This window comes from Cimex lectularius, unplaced genomic scaffold (assembly GCF_000648675.2).
Source record: "Cimex lectularius strain Harlan isolate CLEC.00 unplaced genomic scaffold, Clec_2.1 scaffold143, whole genome shotgun sequence".
In the NCBI taxonomy this organism is placed as follows: domain Eukaryota; kingdom Metazoa; phylum Arthropoda; class Insecta; order Hemiptera; family Cimicidae; genus Cimex; species Cimex lectularius.
Window position 1 is genome coordinate 427034 of NW_019392714.1, and position 21786 is coordinate 448819.

At 32.8% G+C, this 21786-nt stretch overlaps 5 protein-coding genes and 1 long non-coding RNA gene across 14 annotated transcripts; 2 read left to right on the forward strand and 4 right to left on the reverse strand.

The window, feature by feature from the left end:
• Positions 1–89: 89 nt before the first annotated feature.
• LOC106672784 (protein FAM92A) lies at positions 90–10586 on the reverse strand. 2 transcript variants are annotated; one of them, XM_014404476.1, is made up of 7 exons: positions 10489–10586; positions 10327–10428; positions 1732–1860; positions 1490–1658; positions 1194–1418; positions 749–937; positions 90–463 (listed from the first exon to the last, which is right to left on the reverse strand). In XM_014404476.1, the coding sequence occupies exons 1-7, from the start codon at positions 10527–10529 to the stop codon at positions 308–310; spliced, it is 1011 nt and encodes a 336-aa protein (XP_014259962.1). In that variant the 5' UTR covers positions 10530–10586; the 3' UTR covers positions 90–307. The 2 variants fall into 2 exon arrangements, with proteins under 2 accessions (XP_014259962.1, XP_014259961.1); XM_014404475.1 differs by having other exon boundaries at positions 1478–1658.
• LOC106672782 (phosphofurin acidic cluster sorting protein 1-like) lies at positions 3659–8833 on the reverse strand. The gene is made up of 2 exons (XM_014404474.2): positions 8293–8833; positions 3659–4498 (listed from the first exon to the last, which is right to left on the reverse strand). The coding sequence occupies exons 1-2, from the start codon at positions 8710–8712 to the stop codon at positions 3773–3775; spliced, it is 1146 nt and encodes a 381-aa protein (XP_014259960.1). The 5' UTR covers positions 8713–8833; the 3' UTR covers positions 3659–3772.
• LOC112126749 lies at positions 5232–8283 on the reverse strand. Its single transcript, XR_002910196.1, has 2 exons — positions 6558–8283; positions 5232–6462 (listed from the first exon to the last, which is right to left on the reverse strand). It is a non-coding gene; the product is annotated as an uncharacterized LOC112126749 (long non-coding RNA).
• LOC106672785 (probable RNA methyltransferase CG11342) lies at positions 8716–14168 on the forward strand. Of its 6 annotated transcripts, none has more exons than XM_024226471.1 (3): positions 8716–8799; positions 12318–12478; positions 13376–14157. In XM_024226471.1, the coding sequence occupies exons 2-3, from the start codon at positions 12320–12322 to the stop codon at positions 13913–13915; spliced, it is 699 nt and encodes a 232-aa protein (XP_024082239.1). In that variant the 5' UTR covers positions 8716–8799; positions 12318–12319; the 3' UTR covers positions 13916–14157. The 6 variants fall into 6 exon arrangements, with proteins under 6 accessions (XP_024082239.1, XP_014259965.1, XP_014259968.1 ...); XM_014404479.2 differs by lacking the exon at positions 8716–8799 and adding an exon at positions 10165–10254; XM_014404480.2 differs by lacking the exon at positions 8716–8799 and adding an exon at positions 10545–10629.
• A 139-nt stretch (positions 14169–14307) lies between these two features.
• LOC106672776 (calpain-3-like) lies at positions 14308–17154 on the forward strand. The gene is made up of 10 exons (XM_014404458.2): positions 14308–15029; positions 15104–15176; positions 15236–15353; positions 15440–15583; positions 15649–15811; positions 15879–16021; positions 16102–16361; positions 16418–16563; positions 16626–16840; positions 16902–17154. The coding sequence occupies exons 1-10, from the start codon at positions 14556–14558 to the stop codon at positions 17059–17061; spliced, it is 1896 nt and encodes a 631-aa protein (XP_014259944.1). The 5' UTR covers positions 14308–14555; the 3' UTR covers positions 17062–17154.
• Positions 17155–17225: 71 nt separating this feature from the next.
• LOC106672775 (calpain-9-like) lies at positions 17226–21786 on the reverse strand. 3 transcript variants are annotated; one of them, XM_014404454.2, is made up of 14 exons: positions 21707–21786; positions 20737–20917; positions 20602–20671; positions 20398–20515; positions 19999–20320; positions 19790–19944; positions 19306–19535; positions 19077–19246; positions 18782–18990; positions 18602–18724; positions 18378–18520; positions 18156–18310; positions 17937–18085; positions 17226–17873 (listed from the first exon to the last, which is right to left on the reverse strand). In XM_014404454.2, the coding sequence occupies exons 2-14, from the start codon at positions 20884–20886 to the stop codon at positions 17396–17398; spliced, it is 2472 nt and encodes an 823-aa protein (XP_014259940.1). In that variant the 5' UTR covers positions 20887–20917; positions 21707–21786; the 3' UTR covers positions 17226–17395. The 3 variants fall into 3 exon arrangements, with proteins under 3 accessions (XP_014259940.1, XP_014259941.1, XP_014259943.1); XM_014404455.2 differs by lacking the exon at positions 21707–21786 and having other exon boundaries at positions 20398–20538; XM_014404457.2 differs by lacking the exons at positions 20737–20917; positions 21707–21786 and having other exon boundaries at positions 20586–20671.

Genomic DNA, 21786 nt, shown 5'->3' on the forward strand with positions numbered 1-21786 from the left:
TAATGAAGTTTTTTCATATTATTGTAATCATTAAGATTATTGTGAAATAGTATTTGCAAAAATAAAAACATTTATTTTAATTTCATGAGTGTATTTTCAACATTTTTAGTAACCTTCATTCTGAATTAAGCAAATGTTATTTAAGACAAGGATAAATGACTGGCAATATTAAAGAGTGTTAATTTAAACAATAATTTGTTGGCGGTGATGTAGTTGTTTTACAGACACAAATCTGCTTTTCTGTAGAACCTTGTCAGTGGTAATTATTATGTTTAAAACTTATAAATATTTAACAAAGCTAAGACTTTTATCTGTCTGTTGTGATAACGTTTCCAACTGGATAATTTTCAATAGTAATCTCTTCAGGCGAATTTTCCCTATTGCTATTTGAAGTTGGCACCGATTCACTCGAGCTATCATATGACAGTTCATTATTCGATCCAAGAATTGCTGACGTCCTCGCCTTAAAAATAAATGTGTGGTATTTAGTGACCGTTAATTAATGATTATTTGGAGATCGTGAGATGCAGTCGGTGTGACGTAGGTTTAGAAAAACGTTTTCTTTATCGTGCCGTTTCGATCTTTATTGAGATCATCTTCAGGGCCTGGGATTTATAAATATTGTTTAAATTATAAAAATACATGTAAGATGTGAAAAAATGAATTTACAATGAATGTACGACCGCATCTCACGATCTCCAAATAATCAGTAAAATTAAATGTAAAATGCTGAATTTAATTTACTTACGGAATTAGAGGAAGCAATTTCTTTTTTTAAATCCGTTGCCATCTTTGGAATTTGTTTAGGCGAAAACTTAAGAAAGCTCGCAAGGTTTTCTCCCAGCCTGGATGCACCAATTTTTTCAATTGAACTATTCCTTTTTAACGTTTCTACTTTATAATTTGTCGGCTGTTGCGTCAAAATTTGCCTAAAATCCTTACAAGAAAAGAAAATTACTTAAAAAATTATATTGTGAAATGTGGTGAGATATATGAGGTGATGGAACAGTAGCTAGTGCAGATTTTCAGTTTTATTGATCAGATAGCGAAATGCTGAAATGCATCCGAGTTCTGACAGACAAAACTAGTTATACCAGGTTGTTCAGAGATAACCAAGATTTAAAAAAAAACATGTTTGTGTTGTTCTTCCTAAAAACACGATTTCCTTTAAAACACTGTATATCATATTTTACCTCAAAATCGCTGTCTATATCTATTTTCAACAAATCTTTATAAGCTTTTGTGAATATTCCAACTGCTTCAGCATGAAAGGCTAGTTCTGATTCGGCAAACTGCAACAGCAATTGCTTTATATCTTTTAGTTTCTTCTTTTCAAAAATTTCCACATGTTCTTCAAGAGCTTTTTGCGTGTGAGATACCTCTATTGATGCTTTATTTACATCATTTTCAGCTTTCATCTAAAATTTTGCTAAAGAAAATATGGTATACTGTTCGAAGAGTTTCCAAGTAAGGATACAATCTGACGAACGTTATATGGATCTTTCTCCCTAACTTTCCCCAGCTGTCGCCTTTTAAACAATTCCTTCTGTTTAGCTCCATATATGTGCCTCGTTTCCAGTTTTGCGTTACGACAGTAAACTTTATATTGTGATAATGGTAAAAGTACTTTTTTTTCCAATTCTTTTGTCGCTTCGTCTCTAGGGTCACAGTATTAAGAATTATTGGAATTGAGCAATTAAATTCTGAATGACCGTCGACCTTCAATATTACCTGCTATCGCCAACTGTTGCCAGGTTCTCTGCCAATTCCAGCATCCCTTTTTTCGTGCTTCTGTTTAACGTTTCTTTGGAAGCAGTTTCATACAGTGTCGAGGCAAGGAGATCATTTGCATCTCTCATCCTAATAAATTAAAACAGTAGTTTAAAACTAGGATAAACTAATAAATTTTGTTTATGTAAGGTATAAATACAGCATACTTAGGGCGAGATTTTTAGGAAATAAGTTTTTTGTTTGTCTTGTTAGCGGTTTTGGGTCCAGGAAAACATTTGATATGTTCCATGAGAATTTAAACATCCAATTTAAAAAATTATTTATAAGCAGTCAGACAACTTATCTATGTTAGCATGTGAGATTTTAGTTGTCCATCTCTCCTGTATGATTACATCCACATGATACTTTATATTTTTATATTTAGTACTGTATGGAAAATGCTTTGGAGATTAGTTTTTGCACACAATATTTTCCAGATTCTTGAATATGTATGTACAGAATGGGAAAATTGTATAAATTGCTATTTGAGGGTTGGGAATATACAAACTCAATGTAAGTCAAATGATTGATTTATTTTTACATTAGCATCATGATGCTCGCTATTACAAATACGATTAATAATAAATATACAATAAATAATATAATAAAAACTGGTAAAAAATTAATCAGGTACATCACATCAAACAAATATTTAGCACACTAACAGTCCTCTGTTGACGCACATATACATATAATATATATTTGTTTTAATTCTACAAACAAAATTTTTGCAGTCTTTACTTTTTAATGCCAATATTCTTCAGAAAAAAAATTGCCGTCCTTTTTTTAAATAATTTCGAACAATTTTAAAAGAATACCCAAACAGTTTCAATTTACATTTACAGTCTAAGTATTGCATGACAATGTATTTAAGAAAAGTTTTACAATTAGAAACAATTATTTCAATCTAATCACAATATTCATAACACATTTATTAAATATTATTACCTAAACATCAATATTTTTCAACATCAGTAACATTTTGTTAAATATAACACAAACTAATGTTTAAAGTTTATAAATAACTTCAGACTATTGATTTCATCAATATATATAACTATTTTATTTTTGTTAATGCTTAATCAGACACTGGAACTTTAACTCAGTCCTTTTAAGAAAACTTATTCTAACAAAATTATTTCAATTTTATTCATAGTTTTTGTTTTTTTGATAATTATAGTAAGATAGTGGCATAAATTAATCATTGAACATTGCAAAAATGGTAAAAATATGATGGCACTTTTTTCTTTTAATTAAAAAACCGCCCATTGGAAGTAAAGCTTGAACATTCCAGGGCGTCTTTAATTGATTTTTCAAATTAATTTATATATATAAAAAAAAACTCATTGCTCGTTCTTAACTTCCTACTTTAGTTAACGCATATACATAAAATAATTTGGCTGTATCTCTTATGAAAAATGTTTATGATAGATTAGTAAAAATAATGAAAAATCACTATAAACTTGAAAACATTTTTTTCCCATTAAACAACAAAATGAAGGAATGTTTTAAACTAAAAGAAATTATTTTGTGCTGAAAATTTCAACCATAGCATACAATTTATTATGGTGAATTTTCTTTCAGTTTAACTTTGTCAATAGCTGAATGCTATTGAATTATTAGTTAAGAAGAGATTTAATTTTTTTGATTAATTTTATAATCAAACACAGGGACCTTTAAATTGCTTTCCAATACACTTTTTTGGACTAACTTCTATAAATATTTTGTGGAAAACCAAGTAAACAAAATAATTTTAATTTGGAGCATTTGTCACCAACATAATTATAATGAATTTTTGACTAGTGATTAGATATAAAAATATAAAACAAAATTTTCAAACTAAGTGAAGAAATATCAATCTATAAATATATAAAATCAAAAGGAAATGTATAAATTTTTATCAGTACAAGGGGGATCACATATAAATATGATTTAAGTAAAAAATATATGTATACCATCAAATTGTTATATGCTGTTGTTTAGTCAAAGATTTAAGTTTATCTCAGCCTTCTTTAAGCAAACTATTTTTTGGGGCCAAAAAATCGCTCTTTTTTTTCTTTTTTTCTTTTTCCCCTTCTGATATTTCTTTTTTTGACTTTTCGTTCTTTGGAGGAGAACTGGTACCTGGGCCCAAAATCCCATCTGCTCTTCTTAAGTAGTCATCTTTCATGTCTGAACCTTGAATGGAGTCTTGAAGAAGTGAACGACTAGATGAGAAAAAAGGTCTGAGAGAAGGTTTAGGATTTGACGATATGCTGATTGTGTCCTGTTCTGGGCCAGAGTCGCTCAGGTCTAGCTCTTCAAATAGATCTTCAATTTCCGCAGGGTCCATATCCCCTTGTGAAAGTTTGCTGGACATAACCTCGCGATCTGTACCAAGTCCATGTAGATCCTCATTTGCACGAAATTTCTTCAACAGTGAAATAAATTTCTGTTTGAAATTCCTCTGTCTTGCTGTGCTTTGGGGCATACTGCTCTTCCTCCTCCTCTCTTCGAGCATTGGCTCCGAATCCGACCCTTCATCATTTGAACTGAATTCCTCGTCCTCATCAGAAAATTCACCCAATCTGCCCAATCGTCCGTGAGGAGTTTTTGTCGTCAATTCATAATCTACTGGCTGACTGTTCAAAGCACTGACGCTGACCCTGGCAAGGACACAGCTGTGACCCTTGGATTCTTTCAAATCAGACAGAAGGTCCAACTCAAGATCCAACTGCCTCTGCAACACCTAAGGAAAGATGTATATTTTAAAGTTTTGTAGCTTATGGTGAAATGTAAAATTGTGATAAAAAATAAAAAAAGCAAAGTTGAATTTTTGTAATTTGGTCATTTTGGATCCTCCTGGTCTACCTATCATTGCTGCTTTGGTCTGACCGGATCACAATGGTTGGTTTAATCTAACTACAGGGTCACCCTTTAAGGCCTCAATTAGACAAACATTCAGAGTAAATGTGCTCTTAGCAAATAGAAGCAAGCAAACTATTTCTATAGGTTGATCGTTTTTGATCACTTTAATGTGTTTAAGGTTCATCACCAAACTTACCTAATCACAATATTTCATAATTAAATTTGTTCTACTGATTCCCATAATGATTATTGCATTTAACATAATTTAAAAAAATACTGATGTTTAGAAATACACGTAAGTCAACCATTGAATGAGAAATGAAGTCAGGCAGACCAAACCAGCAGGCTGGGCAGACAAAAATAATCAGAAATGACCACACCCTGCAGACACAAACTTATGAAAGGACACAACAGACAATACACAGACCTACCAGTGAAGATGTGGAAAAGCCTAAATGCGTCTATCAGACTGATTTGTACTGTAATTAGCAGAAATTGCATAAGTATATAAGATGATCATGCCTGATTATCTAGGTCTGTTAATTTTGTTTGTCACTGTCAAAAGCCAATCAGTGCCACAAAGTTTTGGCATTACTCTATCGTCAGTGGTTAGATTTTCTGACCCGCCACTAAAAATTAATACAGAAACCAACAAAACAAAGCCAAGATTCTCATCAAACTTATATTGGGAGTGTATGTAAGTTTTTTTACTATCATCCTTATAAAAGTGATTCATTATCCTGCCAGACCTGTAAGCTTTATGGTGGGAAAAGTCTTATTGAAAGAGATTGTTAAGAAAGGGTAGTTGATCCTAAAAGTCAGTTTAGAATAAACTACGACAAGTACAACATGGAAATAGATAACATTCATTTGAGGCATTGCTTGCTATATGAGTTCTATCTTGGGCATGCCTGTCAAAATTTATGTGCAATGTATAGTGATACAATAGTAATTGGATGTGTGAGACAACAGTAATTTTGATATTTTTGTAGTGGAGACAAATCAAAGACCAACCTTTATGTGGAACATCTATAAAGCAATGATTTATTATTGACAATGGAAGCTGAGAGCAAATTAACTGTACCAGAACTATCAGAGAGATTTCAGGTACAATGCACAGCAATAAAAAGAAAAATTCGATATCTGAGTTGTGAAACTTGATTCACCATGAATTATCTCAGGAACAAGGAAGCACTTTTGTCGATGATAGTTCTACTCACAGATTTTATTACAAAAAAGGAACTGACATACTCACTCCACCTTTATTATTTCTATAAACGAAGACTGCCTGGCTTGTGTTTCACACCTGATGAGGAATAATCAGAAGGGTTTATTTCTTATTTGTTCCTTGGGGATGAGAAGTGGCTCCCTTACAAAAATGTTAAACGCTGAAGGACCCTTTGAAAGAAGAATGAATTTTCACTGTCGTTCTCGAACTATTACGGCAGAAGTACACTTATGCTATAGAATGCTAGCAGTTAGGAATTATGTTTTGTACTAAAACTAAAATAAATGTTGAAAGTTTTACTTTTTTTTATGAAAAGCAAAAAAACGTATGTACCCAACCAATAAAAGGGCACAATAAATCAAATAAAACCCAGAACGATCAATGAATACAATGAAATAAGTCTGACAGACCAAAATGATCCAAAAATACTACGAACTACTCTTAGTCTTTAAGTAGAAATGAAAAAGAAGAAGAAAAAATTATATTGTTTGATAGTTACCTATCATTCTGGTTTCCCTGTCCTCACTGATTTTTGTTGGTTCAGACGTGTTTCGGCACTTCACCATCTTCAGTGTATGTGTGATATACATTGATGGACAAAATGAACGCACCACACCCTTAAACCCGCATTTAGGTTGTTTATTCGTATTTGGCATGCCAAAAATAGATTTGGTTGTAAAAATAAGACATTTAAAAAGAAAATTTTTATTACCTATTTCTAAAAAACAATATTTTGAAGTGACAATCCTGATTTTGGTGTCTGGATGACTATGAATGTGGCGAGTTGCCTGTCAAGAATGCCCAAACTATGTAAAAAACATCATACTACTTTATTTTAAAAAAGTCACTGAAGATGACCTATATTAGGCTGAAATTCATCTGACACAACAAATGCCTATTGTGGAAAAGATAATTTACTTCCTATCCATCAACTTAAAAAACAATTATTGAGTAAAAATAAACAAAAACAAATAAACATTTAAAAGTAAAACGTTTTCACCCTTTAATGCCGAGCATTTCCACTTCTGGCACGAATCCCATTAGTTCCTTAGTATTCCTTAGAAAAGATTTGTGATAAAATCCTGATGAATTCTTTCCCATTCATCAAGAACAGTCTTTCATATAAGAGGGGGGGTGTTACGACTTGTTTTGCCGTCATACTAGTCACTTTTGGTCCCAAATGTATTTGATTGGAACAAATCTGGACTTCGAACTGGTCACATCAAGCACACAATTCTAAACTCATTCAGGTAGTCATTCACAACACGTGCCCTATGGGGCTTGGCACTATCCTGCATTAGCAAGAACTCTCACAAATGTAGGGGGGGGGGTAAATGGCAGTACATGTTCTTCAATTATGTTTTGTTCCTCTAAAGAAGTACCACCAGTTAGGAGCAGCATAGGGCATATCTTCTCCTGATCATCTCCAAATGAAATTAATTAATTATTTGAGGCCAACTCTAATCTCATCAATAGAGAGAACTCATTCCCAATCTTCCAATATCCAATTCACATGTTCCCGTGCAAATTGAAGTCTGGCTATTTTCAGAGCTATGGTAAGAAGAGGTCCATGAGCTAAGTGCCGGGCCCTGAGGTTATTTTCATTCAGCCTTCTTCGTACAGTCCTGGAGGAAATAGAAACATTTCAGACTTGTATTCCTCATTTCCCATTATGCTGCGGTTTTGTAGAGTCTGGTGACAGATGAATCTATCGTTTTTCTGGCCTGTAGACCTAGGTCTACCCTGTCTTGGCCTTCTAGAGGGAAGCCCTATTTCTCTGAAGCACCAAAAACCCTTCCTATTGTGGTGATTTGCACACAGTCTCCTGGTTACTTCGTGCTGTCTGTATCCTTCCTCTAATAATACTAAGACCATGACACTGTCCTACTCTTGAAACTGCCTGACTGGATTCATTGTTAAAGGTTTAAGAATAAGAATAATATTAAATGAAATTAATGAAGGAAAAATATTAACTGAAAGCGATCTTTAGGCATAGCAGAAAGGAATGATATAATACTACTTTTTGAGCAAATGGGATTGTTGAGTACAAAAATAAATCAACAATTATTTACTGTTCATTTTGACTACGATAGCTCCTAATTACCTGTAACTAATAATAATGGATTTAATGTTAAATTACATAAATTGAATGGTGTGTTACATTTGTCCATTAGTGTATATCACAAATATCACCCGTACCCAGAATATGGTGAAATTCCAAAAACAACTTAACCAACAAATATCTGCAAGGATAGGGTGACCTATCAAACAAGAGGTTATCATCCTGCATATGAAGGAGAAAATCTTATAAGAAAAAAAACTAGGTTGATCGTCCCTTGATGTTACATGAAAAAATGGTGAAACCATTCTTAAAAATTAAATTAGTGAGTTCAATGAACTTTGCAAAACTGACATTTCACAATTATTATATACATTATTTTCTCTACCTGGCACATGTTGACTAAGCCGATGGCCAGAGTCTTGTATCCGAGGATGGTACGGTTCTTGTACCTTTTCCTTCTCTGAATCATTATGTGGAGTTTGTTGCCTTCCCTTTTCAAAATATGAGGGTACTGCAGGGAGAAGTTGAGCTGGAGCTCTGTGTCGAGAAGTGCGTTGGCCGGGAGGGCGACTTCGTTCGACCTGAGTGTGCGTTTCGAGCCTTGCATTTTGACGGCGATTGATATCGAATTGACGTCAGCGCCGAGTGACTTGAGCAAAACGAGCCTCGTGAGTGTGAGGGAGCAAAGCCGGGGGATGCAGTTGGATGGCGTCCTGTCCACTTCCCACGTCGCGAACAGTTTCATCGGCACGGGCTTCGTCCCGCTCCCCGACGACGTTTTGTTCTTGTCCGACATCTCTCTCATTTAGGACCGGCTTCGGCTCACAGATCCGCTGAGAGGATGGCACACTCCAACGACGAACCTCTTAAGGAAAACGTCGTGTAAACAAAGGCGAGCCTATTGACTTTAATTTATTCTATAGTTTGATTTTAAAACGGAAGGTAACAAAAGGTAACCAGAATCTATCACCTATTATACCGATTCTCTCCACTGGCCCGTTTGATCTATTCAATGACGTAAGAAATGGTAATCTCAAAAATATAATTGATCTCAAGAAAAAACGAAACATTAAATAAATGTAATAAAATACCATAATTTCGATTATTAAGGTCATGAATTGACAAATGGAACACAATCTTATACAACTATAAAAACGTATAAAGTTTATACACTATAAATCCATTCTTTTCGTTTTTTAAAACCAATACAAATAAACTAAACTGCTCAAAAATGAATAGGGTTTAGTGACTGGGAGTTTTGGTGGTCCTGACAAGGGTTCTGTGATGTGGCGACGATGGATGAGGCCGGAACCGTGTGTGTCGTTGGTAGTGGTCCTTGACCGAGAGCGACGTCTGACTCTGCAGCGGTTAAAAGGACTTTGGTGCGGCAGTCGGCTATGTGAGAAGGCGAGTTCTTGCTAACGCAAGATAATGCCAGGCCCCATAGGGCACGAATTGTGAATGACTACCTGAATGAAGTTGGAATTGAGTGTTTGGTATGACCAATTCGAAATCCAGATTGAACCCAATCGAACGCATTTGGGACCAAAAGCGACCGGGTTCGATGGCGAAACCCAGGTCCTAACACTGGACCTAGAAGAGTCGGAAATGGCTGCTCTTGATAATGTAAAATAATTCCTCACGGTTTTACCAGAAATTTTCCTTGGATGGCAGTCTTTTAACAGATATGATTTTTGCTAAAGGTGGATAATGTACTCGTATTAAAGGAGACAAGTTTTTTTAAACATTTTTATTTATTTTTTTATTCTTTACTCAATACTTTAGAATTAGGTAATAAAAATTGTATATAATGAATTTTGAAGTATTCTAAACACTGTTTCTGTACCACCTTTAGGATAATTTCAGTTCAGTGAAATCAGGACCTTTCGGTTGTTTTAAAATATAGGAATATTCGTTGGCTTTTCGTATGCTCTGTTTAAACGTAAAGGCTGGTTTTAAAGATTAGACGTTTACTATCATTTTGGCCCTCCTATTTTCACATGTACAAATGTAAGCTTTTCCAACTTAACAGTTAACCTAAAAAATAAACGTTGGTAAAGCTTACGAAGTTTTTATATCTCGCTGTTTTGTCAGCCGAACGAATTTCAGCTTTTCGTCGTTATTATTTTATTAATTATTATAACAAGCTTAAAGGTCCGTGGGAGGATGCCGCCAAATGACAGTCCGTCACCTACTAGCGGACGTGGTGCTGTAAAAATCCAACAGAACGGAATGTCAGTAGTGACAAAGGCGATAGCTGTTCTGCAATTTGCACACTGCTGAATGTATGCAACCTCGACCAAATTGGCACGGTTGTCCTACTTTTATCCTAGCTGTTAAAACCAAGGTAATGCCGTTAAAAGATTTTCTACGTGTGCAAATTTGTTATTGTTTGTCATTTTATAGTTGAAAATGTTACTTGGACGTTTTTCTCGCGTAAATCCCCATGGCTTGGCACAGTTCGCATAGGTGTTCTTCAATGGATATTAGCCTTTCCTGGACGAATCTCGCTTGCTGTTCGCTAACAAAACAATTTATGAAACATCATAGTATCAATAATTTTACACCGGTTGATATTTACCACGACATCGTCTCTATTTTCGTTGCCCTGAACATCTGCATCGCGAGAAGTGTTTTCAATTTTTGTTTGGCTGTTGTCAACGGACTTTTGTCTGATAAAGAAGCAGTACCTAATAGGTAAACAACTATAACAAAGAGCGAGGTTCGTTTTGTAGAATCACAACTTATAGATTAATGGTTAAAAGTCTCCGATGAAAAGAAAAAGACACGCTCAAAATCGTTAAAAAAACAATTATGAGATTATGTTTTAAATATTTTTATTATCTTAAATATAATAAGTTAGATGGTTAAGTGTCGAGGTTCCATCACCTGACAGTTACACTTACAAACTGCCTTTACATGTGGTACTTAATAAACAAATGAATAAGGATGCACCAGTGTTACATAGTTAGTAAAAGATTTATTTACGCCACAAGATAATTTACCTTATAAAAATGATATATATGTACTACTTAAATTGGATAGATTTGTAATTATATTAGCTCAAATACACACTGTTGCACATATATGCAAACAAGTGCAGAGTTGAGCCTATCACTTTAAGCAGACCACCGGCAATTCTAGCTTTCATAATATACAATAAATTATCGGCAGACCTTGAGAATCGCCTACCCAGGGTAGTCCAGGGGCAGGACTTGGTCTTATCCGTCCAGCCGCCAAGGTTGGGTTCTCGGTGATGTTATCAGCTAGGTCAATTCAGCACTCAACGCATGCAGTTCCTAGATACAAACCCATTCACACTCTCACTCATTCTTAAATTCATTATTTCATATTTACATTCACTCAGTTGGTTGTGGAGTACCCGATTTTCCTCCGTCACCTTTACACCTATTCCCCTAATTGACCCTAGTAACCTAAACCCCTAATTAAGGGTTGATGGGGCTCTCAATATTTTGCCATCGACCTTCACACTACTCAAGCTAATAAATATAACCAATTTCAATACACACCAGGGACACAAAACTGTCATTACTATATACAACAGAACAATTACCTAACTAACCTAATTGAGAATCAAAGATTAAAAATAAGCCAGTAGAATATGTCAGTATATTGAAGCCTCAATTAGTGGAGGTGTACAGCACAATCGTAAACATTTTAGAAAAACTAAAAAAAGGATGTAAAAATTGTATAAAAAAAAATTGAATTGATATGGCTGGGTTATAAAACTGATGCAAAAAAAAACAACCTAATGAGGGTCAATGGGATGGGTACTCAGTAATCTTCAGTTGGCCCTCTCACACAACACGTTCACAACACTCTGTAGGAACACAAAACTATCATTACTACATACAATAAAACAAATCTCTTTCCTCCAAAAATAAGATCAGGGGACCCAGATACGTGCTACCGTGCTCAAGCACAATTCTCACTTCGGGTGGCATTCCTACTCGCTCTCTATTTAGAGCCAAGGAGGTGTACCCTTCAATTAGGTGGGACACATAAAAATCCTTTCTCTATACTGTACGCAGGTTTTGGCACTGTACTTCTTAAATTATATTTGGAGCATATTTTTATTTATTTGTTTATCTATTTATTTCAAAGTTACAGAAGGGCTTTAAGCACTTTTACATGTACATATTTTAGAAATACATTTAGTTTTATAAACATAGTAAAATAATAATAGCAATACTAGTAAATATTTATTGAAAGCCTTTAACCAACCTGAAGTAAAATAGATATTAAAATCCTAATCAATTAAACAGATAATAAAGTCAAATGCTGAGATTCGACATAGAAGTATAAACTAACCACAAATAATATTTAAATTTATATTTAATTTTTTCTTACTTTTTTTATTTTTATAAATAAGTAAAAGTATGTTTATAGAAATGGAGGAGTTCGACCCTGGTGCTGCAAAGCATGGTAATTTTATCACTTACTACAAATTCCATAGTCTAAAAGAAAGAGTGGACTTGTTACCGATACATTTATTACTCAGTGATAGCAGAGATGTCACTTCTTTTCTTGATATTGGATGTAACACTGGGGTGAGTCAATTACGTCTATTTTGAAAATAGTAAATATGGACTATTAATTTGATTTAAAATAGTTTTTTTTTTTCTTCTTCTTCTTCTTCTTTCAAGAGTTAAGAGAATTTGCTGTCTGTGTTAAAAATTTTTTGAAGCACATCTAATACTTTAACAGTTAAGAAAATGACACTGAAGGAAATATTTATTTTAATTAAAGCTCGGTTATAAAAGTAAGGGGAAAAAATGGTAAATTATAGAAGGGGTGTCGGTGGCTGCAACGGTTTAGGTGTTGATATTGGCCTTGTCACTGTAAGGTAAAGGCCTAGGGTTCAAATCCAGTGGCCCTGCATTTGAACCCGACATATTTTGCGAGTAAGCTTTTCTTCAAAAACACGGACACCTGAGTGTTGATATGACCTCTGCTGTTGCGAACCCTTGTTCAAAAAAAAAAAAAATAAAATAAAATAAATTAAAAAATTGCATTAATTAATCATTAATCAAAATATAGAGAATAAAATATCAATCCATTAAAATTTTAAAGCAATAAAAATATAGATAAACAAACAATAAATCAGAATTAAGAATTTTAATAAATTTTATTTCATTTTTATCCTCCTTAATTTTAATCTTCCCTGCTTGTATTGCGCCTTATTTTTCTTTGAAATATTTGATGATGTGGATGTAGTGAAATAGTCCTTTTTTTGTTCCTATTTGTCTTTCCATGATTTGCGGAACACAAACAGTAGTGGAACATTACACAAATTGTGGAAAGTCAAATATAAACAAAAAAGACTATTGTGCCTTATTATTATTATTTGATATTTATTTATTACATACTTATAAGAGTAAATTTTATATATATATTTCAAAGTGTGCCACTTCATTATGAATTACTAAATTTTTTCTTTGTTGCAGGATTTAACTGAAGCAGTTTATAAGGAGATATCTTTATATAAAAACTGTTATGCGCTTGCTTTGGATTTAGACAACTCTTTGATTGAAAGAGCGATTGAAAAGAATCACATCTGTAACATCAGCTATAAATGTGTCAACGTTGCTGAAGAAAGTGAATTAATTAATGCACTCAATGACCACCTTGAATTAAATAATAAACGGTATTTTGACATTGTATTTTTATTTTCTGTTACAATGTGGATACATCTCAACTATGGTGATATTGGCTTAATGGCGTTTTTTCAAACCATCAGTAAATATGCAAAAGTGCTCGTTGTAGAACCTCAGCCCTGGAAATGCTACAAATCTGCTGTCAGGAGGTTAAAACGGGCTAAAAAGGAACCGTTCATGTATTTTAATTCTATCAAAATGAGAGAATCGGTTGAAGAAGATTTAGACTTATTCCTGAGAGAGGCGTGTTCATTTGAAAAAATTTATGAATCTCCAAGAACAAATTGGGGTCGGAAAATATCCATTTATAAACAGAGTAGGTTACTGTGAAAAAATGAGTATGTATGTGTGTGACAAAAACAATCTTTTATACCATTATAAAGTGAATAGCATACAGAAACCACAATGTGATAACTATTTGAAAAAAAAAAAAAGTTTGTATATATCGGCCCTTTTTCAGGATTGGGTCAAATAAAAATCGTAAAGATTTTTTCGTTTTAACAACTCTCTTTATTTCCGGTACATAAGCATTTACACCTCTCTAAAAGTGGCCAACGGATTTAAGAAAATAACTTATGTTAAATAATAATATGTTTTGTTAATCATTGTTATTTATTTAATTTTGCTTTGTTATGTATTTGATTTGTATTCATTACAAAATGATTTATCATTTATCCTAAATTGGAAATAATTTTTGTCTTCCTTGGTGAACAATAAAAATATGCACAATATGAATGTTATAAATTGTGAGATTATTTTATCAAATCAAATGTATGATCATAAAAACCCTGATAGTGTATTTCCAAAATTGTCTGGTATTAAAGTAAATTAAACTGAAAATCGTGGAGAGAAACGAAAGTTTATTTGAATTTCTATTGAGTCTGCATATGTTTTCTATAAAGTTGAAATCAGATTCTCATTTTATTTTCATTTTATCATCACAATTTTGAAGAGAATACCAAATTTAAACATGAGTAACTCACTAAAGAGGAAAAAGGAGAAAAAAGGTGCAAAGAATAAAGATACATTGGCGAAACTACGTGACAAGTTTATTAACTCAGGTATAAAAAAATTTCATCGCTACCAGTTTAAAAAGCGCAAAACTTATGGGATATTGAAAACAAATGAAGAGGATACGACATCGGAAGTATCGAAAACTAGTTCACAAAGTGCAGATCAAATTAAGAGCTTACCCGAAAGAAAACAACGGAAAGCTGTGACAATAGACTTCATTGAAAACCGAGTAACTAGTGCACAAGCCAGTGCCAATAAGCCTGTAAAAGGGTCTTATAAATCAAGTGAAAGTGCCTTCAATTTTGGAATTATTGTAAAATCTCTCAGCTCATCAGCGCCAACTGAAGATGTCAAATTGTTTATTGATACTGACTTTATGGATCCAGTTGGTGATGTCATAGATGATCGCGTTATCTGGAGAAGAGTTAGAGTGGGTTTTAATATTGCAATATATTATATATTACTTAGTGGTAATTTGGAAAAAAAATTGATATGAATTTGTAGGCTATTAATCCAAAGGCTGAATTTTTTGTTGAGTTTACAAAATTTCCAGTGCAAATCTTACAAAGTAGAATAGGTAAAATGTAATAGCATACTTTAAATCAACTTTTAAATCAAGTATTGTTTGCAAAGCAGGAACTTATGCCCTTTCATCAGCTGTACAATTAGTAATGCACAAGCAAACACTGTTTGATAATATTGTACCAAAAGATCAAGATTTTGATAAAAAGTACAATGGATCATTTAATTTCTGGTGAGCAATCAGACAAACTCTAGGACTTACAACTTATTATTACATTCCGATTAAAGGATAAATTGTATTTCATTTCAATCAGACAGGTTTTGGAAATATGGGGAATGGCAAAATGTCGTTGTTGATGACTTTTTACCTTATGAATACAACAATGTGTACGAACCTGTTTTTTCGGTTTTGGATTATGAGAACTCATATTGGTATTCATTATTGGAGAAAGCATATGCTAAGTTTGTTCAGATATACTTTTAACAATTAGTATTAATTATGACGATATGTACATTTTTTTAAATAGATTTTACGGATCTTATCATAATTTGGCTTTTGTAACCCTTGAAGATGCCTTGCAAGACTTGACAGGTGGCTTGGTAGAATATTTCACACTCGACACAGGGATACAGCAGGATATGTTGGTCAAGTCATATTTGCAAAAATCGATTATTGGCCTTGTTGTTAAAGTAATAAACAATTATGTTACAAAAAATTGTATAAAATAAATAAATAAAAATGATAATTGATTTACAGGAGCTATCTGTTTTCAAAACTCTAGGCCAACCTCTTAATTGTAATGAAGTCTATTGGCTCAAAGATATTATTTCTGCAGATTCCAATCTGTTTGTTGTCTTACAAAAATCTTTTAAAGTTGTAACAGAAACATTTGCTTTGATGTAAGTAGATATTGAAGATTATCTATTCAAAGATCACATATGCATACGATTAAAGTTACTCTTTCAATTAAATAATGAAGAGAAGGTTCAGATAAAGATGTGACATCTCTTAACTTATATGTAAAAAGTGAGCTCATAAATGTAGAAGACAATAAAGTTTCAATATCAATTGAAAAGATCAGACAATATTTTAAGGCATGTAAAATAATCAGTTTTGCGTTGACTAAAACCGACAAGCTGAAACTTTTAAAGACTGAATTAAAAGAGAAGTATTGGATAAATATGACAAGAGCCGGAGCATGGGGCGTTTCAAATGCCGGAGGGAATCCCCAGTTTTCACGTAAGGTTTGCTAGTTATATTGTATATGTATTAATGTTTCACTTGCTTTGTTTTAGGTACGTACTGGAGAAATCCGCAGTTCAGATTTAAAATAGGAGTTACTGACAGTCAGAGTAAATTGCTGTACACCATTGTCTTAGGGTTGCTTACATGTAGCTATCCAACGATTTCATCTTACTCCATTGGTTTTTCACTTTATGAAGTTAGTTTTTTTTTTCAGTATCTTTCAACTGATTTCCAAAAATGTTTTTTATATGTTATCAGGTGAAGTGTGAAGATGATGAAATATGGAATATAGATTTAAATGACTCAAACTGTGTTCTAATTGGCCAACATGAACTTGAGGAAAAGAGGCAAATTACAAAAAGATTTGTTATACCACCTGGACTGTACGCTTTCATACCATATACATCACTTCCACTAATTCAAGGGAGCTTTATCTTCAGGCTATTTTATGAAAATTCAGTTTTTTTATATTTGTTCGTACAAATTGAATCTATGCATTGTAGTAAATGTGAAAAGTCACTAAATTAATTGCAGGTGGGAGTTGAACACTCTTGAAGGAAGGACAAATCAAAGAGTTATCTCTACAGTTCAAACTTATTCCCAAAGTTTTGACTTTTTTCAGTCCATTATCAAGTTAGGTATAACTGTTCTGGTTATTGGAATTATATTCTGCATGTTAATATTTAAAATTTGACACAATTTATTTTTATTTATTTATTAATTTGTAAGTAGATGAGTACAGTTTTAAAGTACTTGCATTCACAAATATCTCTTAGTGTAATTCTGGAGGAATCAACTGTTTTTACATGTTGTAAAACATCTAATGAAAAAACTCTAAAATACTAAAAAATATTACACTGAGGTGACAATAGTTTTATTTAAAAGGCCCAATTATTAGATCTATAAATTGTAGAATATAATACATACAAGTGAAATATTGTAAGCAAGCCATATGTACATACCATATTTCACACATTAAAAAACCCCCGTATTGTATTAATGAAATATTACCTACGGTTAATTGATTTTTAAATGAACATGATTGATACACTTTTAACCAATCTTGGAGGAGAAGGTAGATGAGTGTCATTGTGATCAATTTCTTCTGATACATCACTAATGCGGACAGGCTGTGAATGTCTCTCTTCATGAGTTATTATTTCTTTCTTCCAAATTTCAAATTCCATTTCTTCTTCCAAAAGTTCCTCAAATTCTATTTCACTTTCTTCTTCCATCAGGCCTAATGGCATCTGTTCAGTTTCATCTATAATCTCTGTTTCCATTTCGTAATATATTTCATCTTCTGAGCTCGACTCCTCTATAATTATTTCCTCCTCTTCTACAGTTTTTTCTTCTTCTTGAGGACTCTCCGGTTCGTATATGCACAATTCTACGGTGGCGCGTAAATTAAATACTTTTGAGATGAACCTAACTGTCACTGTGTATTTTCCAGGAGATCCTGGTAATATGTCAAACTGTGCAACTGCTCTCGACATAGGGCCAATACTATACAGTAATCACGTTATCAATAAAACTGACACAAAAGATGTAAAATAATTAAATACTTACTGCCCAGTTTCTACAACTGCTGGGCTTGTTCTCAATTGTGGTGACTCAACCAAAAACAATCCATATTCTATTGGACATGGAACAGGATTAACAAACCAAGACTCGACTGGAAATTTGCTCTCTAATTCTTCAGTCTGAGAATAACCAACCTTAAAAAATAAATAATTATCATGAGTTAAGAGTGATTAAAACAATAAGATGAAAAACACTAAAACTCACATAAAGTTCTGGAAGGTCAAGACAGAAATCCTTAGTGTCATATATAATAGCATTTCCTCCTTGCTCATAAACAGAACATAACACAGTAAAAACATATTCATGGAGTCTTTTCCTTGCATATTCATAGAAATTTATTGATAAAGATGTTTCATAAACTATATATAAAAAAAACATAACTAAAGTTTGAGTTTTAAATTATAATATAATAACTTTAATAATAACTTTTTCCTTTTTCTAAATAAACTGTATCCTCTTTTCCTTTTATCGTCCTGTGCCCTCTTCCAGTGGTTGTTATGCAGTTGCAAGCAATGCAAATTGAAATTGGACAGTTCAATTCATCTTGAGCATAAACTTTGACCGTAATACTAAAGTTTTATATAATAGATTAAAAAAAATGATATTTCAGTATGAAACATATATTATGTAGTATGGGAAAATTTACTAACTCGATTGGCTGACCGACTAAATATCTTGGATTCAACTGAATATACAATGAACATTTTTTCATGTTATTTCCTATTGGAAATCCTAAAGTCTCAGAAATATCTTCTTTTGGCTCCCACGGTAAACTGAAATTTGACATTTAAGAATAGGAAAATATTAAAATAACAATGTATTTGACTCACTCCATAAAGGATTTATGATGTGTCATAACTCTTAGTAAAAATTCTCCTTCCATATTTGGTTTGGCTGTCGATGGTATTATGACATAGCTGCCACATGGTATCATAAGCCTTACGCATATTTCTCTCCTTTCATAATACCGAGCATGATAAATCGGGTTGTTCATACACAAATATTTGTAACTCAAATGGTGAACATTGTCAATACTCACCTAATTAAAATATTAATCATTTATATTTTATTGAAAGTTATATTCTAATTTTTCTCTCTGAACAGAAATATTATAAAATTCTTTACTTTATAAACAGTAAATCCAATTGGGAGAAACGGTTTGTATTTAACCAAATGGCTTTTTTTATTCAACACAGGGACTCTCCGTTGACTTAAGGAAATTATAACTGGCATTAGATTTTCATACTCTTTGCCCCTTATTAAAATTCTAAATTGTGGATTTGTCAAGAAACACGCTGAAAGAAATTTAATAAAAGCGTATTCTCATTATTCTGTATGCCGATAGAAATGGTACCAAAATCTTTAGACGGGCCTCCTGCAGACATGTTTTCATACCAATATCCCTGGTACGACGCTAATTCCCAATGTTGGTGGTGCAGGCTTATATCATGACACAGGTTGCAAATGAACATGTGATCAAGGTGTATAATAAAATCTTTAAATGTCAACCAAAATTCCCCCTCAACAGATTCTTCTTTTATTTCCTTTGCCATTTTTTTGCTCTTCACTAATTGGGGATATGTCCTAAAATAAAAAATAAACATATCAAAGCAGAGGAACACATTGAAAAGAATACATTGATGAATTTTTAAAAATATAAATAATACTACAATAAAAAAATTAAGCAATAAAATTACTAAAACTCTAATTGCCTGAAATGCAATTACCACCCACTTGCTTTATAATTTAAGCACCTTAATAAGTAGAGAACACAGGTTTATTTAAATCTTAACAATTATTTTTAAATTAGAAATATTATTCAAAATGTTAGGAATTACGTGTGTTTAAAAAAATTGCCATCTTCTTCAAATGGGCCGAAAAGTTTTTTAACTCTTAGCAGCATATACTCTGTCTCCTTGTACTTAACTTCTTTAAGTGTGGAGATCATAAAATAGTTTGAACCTCTCAAGTCGGCCCCGTCTCCACGTTCATTCTACAATAAGCAATTCTATTATTTATTAAGTTAAATGAAAATTGCCATACTTACTTGCCCAATCGATGTACAACAAATAATGATCGAGCCTTTCGCCACCCCTAATTTCAAAACGGACTTCATAAGAATCTGTGTGGTCTCTTTTACATTAAAGTATTCGGTGATTCCTCCGGTAAGGTCTTCTAAAAATTCCAAAATATTCGTTTGTTCCAGGGCCCAATATGAGCCCATCAATTTGGCATACGCCTTTTCAAGTAGAGGTTTCCAATACTCGTACGGTAGGCCGGTGCTAGTAAAGAGAAACTGTTGTTTCTCCATATCATAAGGCAGTCGATCATCTACGAGTACTGAAATCCATTTGCCAAAGTGCCAAAACCTAAAAAATAATTTTTAAAATTTTTGCTTAAATTAGATGAATTATATCATAAAACATTTCTAAAATTAAATAAATACCTGAATAAATTCATACCAACATAACCACCAGATACATTTTCGTCTTTAGGCACAACTCTCGATAAAAGTGGACGGCATGAGCAGAGACTTTCGAGAGCAGCAGAAATGCCAATATTATCTAGAATAATAATAGTAACAAACCTGTGACAATATTTTATAATCAACATTTTATTGAATATCACAGTTACTTATTTAAAAAAGTACCAAATTTGCCTGAATATTGCACTTTTGGCTGAAGGTCTGAATCAATAAAACTGAGATTATCAAACACAAGCTGTTAAAAACAGCATTAATAGAATATGTATTATGAATAATTGAAAAAAAAAAAAAAATACATACGATTGGACGGATCCAGCAGCAGGGTAGAGAAATTAATTTATTCAGTGATATATTTCTAAAGTTCGCTTTGAACTCTGGGTCTTCATAAATTTTATTAAATGCAAGCAGTCCCGTTTTTATTAAATGAAATTTTTCTTCTTCCATTTCCATGTTGAATTGTTCGTTTTGCTTTTTTCAAATTCTAGAATATTTAAAATTTAAGCACACTTTTCACTGATTAAAAAGCGTGTACTGATATGTCTGCATATTAGTTAACAAGTATGCATTTGCTAGATATTTATCTGAGTCTCTAGTTAGGTCCATTCCTGGTCTGAATAGTCTTACTAGTTTGGCCTTACAGAGAGTTTCAGCTTCTCAAACCAACCACTGATGATGATGATGAAATGCGATTTAACACTTCTTCAGTGGTAGGTTTATGAAACCAAAACAGCCAGAAGACAATATCAGCAAGGATAATCAGGACAGGATGATCAAGTATATACCAACTACAAACGAATTTATTACTCTAATAAAAATCCACATTTTTTAAAAATAATCTGGAACCTAATTATATTTTGTAATGCACACTTAGACCATAGAGAATAATGCCAGTTGTATAAAATGTTCACTTGTTTTCAACTCCTTGTTCATTTTCCTGATGCTTACTAATGACAAGAGGGGCATGGACAAAGTGGAAATAAACTTTCACTATTTACTAGATTGTTACTCTACTCAAGAGCAGGCGACAGCAAGCAATCTTTATGATATAAATACAGGGCACCTGACTTGTAACTCCTGGTTTGGGAGTTATTCAGCTCTGATTATCTAGTAGTTAAACTTCTGAACAATATTCACGCAGATGATATTTCATTTCCTCAGAAGCTGAAAAAACCACCTAAGCCAAAGCAAATCCCGTATTCCAAGACTAATTAACCTTGTATGACAAATTACTCCCAAAACCTTCGTTTCCCATTGTCATGTGGATGCTTACCTTTTTGTTATAAGGAAAATAGTTTTTGGTAGTTAACTAGAATTTAGATAAAAAAAGGATCTTCATATGGAAATTACATG

What these genes read in the sequence shown, in the direction of transcription:
- LOC106672784 (XM_014404475.1), bottom strand. Translation starts at nt 10,529, where the DNA reads ATGCAGATGTTCAGGGCAACGAAAATAGAGACGATGTCGTG. An exon ending in AAAATAGAGACGATGTCGTG is followed by an intron (nt 10,429 to 10,488) that starts GTAAATATCAAC and finishes TTGTTTTGTTAG; the next exon opens with CGAACAGCAAGCGAGATTCG. An exon ending in ATATAGACAGCGATTTTGAG is followed by an intron (nt 938 to 1,193) that starts GTAAAATATGAT and finishes TTTTCTTGTAAG; the next exon opens with GATTTTAGGCAAATTTTGAC.
- LOC106672776 (XM_014404458.2), top strand. Translation starts at nt 14,556, where the DNA reads ATGAGTAACTCACTAAAGAGGAAAAAGGAGAAAAAAGGTGCAAAGAAT. An exon ending in ACAGAAACATTTGCTTTGAT is followed by an intron (nt 16,022 to 16,101) that starts GTAAGTAGATAT and finishes TAAATAATGAAG; the next exon opens with AGAAGGTTCAGATAAAGATG. An exon ending in AGGGAATCCCCAGTTTTCAC is followed by an intron (nt 16,362 to 16,417) that starts GTAAGGTTTGCT and finishes GCTTTGTTTTAG; the next exon opens with GTACGTACTGGAGAAATCCG.
- LOC106672775 (XM_014404454.2), bottom strand. Translation starts at nt 20,886, where the DNA reads ATGGAAATGGAAGAAGAAAAATTTCATTTAATAAAAACGGGACTGCTT. An exon ending in TTATTTAGAAAAAGGAAAAA is followed by an intron (nt 18,311 to 18,377) that starts GTTATTATTAAA and finishes TTTTATATATAG; the next exon opens with TTTATGAAACATCTTTATCA. An exon ending in GCAGTTGTAGAAACTGGGCA is followed by an intron (nt 17,874 to 17,936) that starts GTAAGTATTTAA and finishes ATTACTGTATAG; the next exon opens with TATTGGCCCTATGTCGAGAG.
- LOC106672782 (XM_014404474.2), bottom strand. Translation starts at nt 8,712, where the DNA reads ATGAGAGAGATGTCGGACAAGAACAAAACGTCGTCGGGGAGCGGGACG. An exon ending in GCTTAGTCAACATGTGCCAG is followed by an intron (nt 4,499 to 8,292) that starts GTAGAGAAAATA and finishes ATCTTTCCTTAG; the next exon opens with GTGTTGCAGAGGCAGTTGGA.
- LOC106672785 (XM_014404477.2), top strand. Translation starts at nt 10,847, where the DNA reads ATGAATAAGGATGCACCAGTGTTACATA. An exon ending in GGATGCACCAGTGTTACATA is followed by an intron (nt 10,875 to 12,317) that starts GTTAGTAAAAGA and finishes GTATGTTTATAG; the next exon opens with AAATGGAGGAGTTCGACCCT. An exon ending in ATATTGGATGTAACACTGGG is followed by an intron (nt 12,479 to 13,375) that starts GTGAGTCAATTA and finishes TCTTTGTTGCAG; the next exon opens with GATTTAACTGAAGCAGTTTA.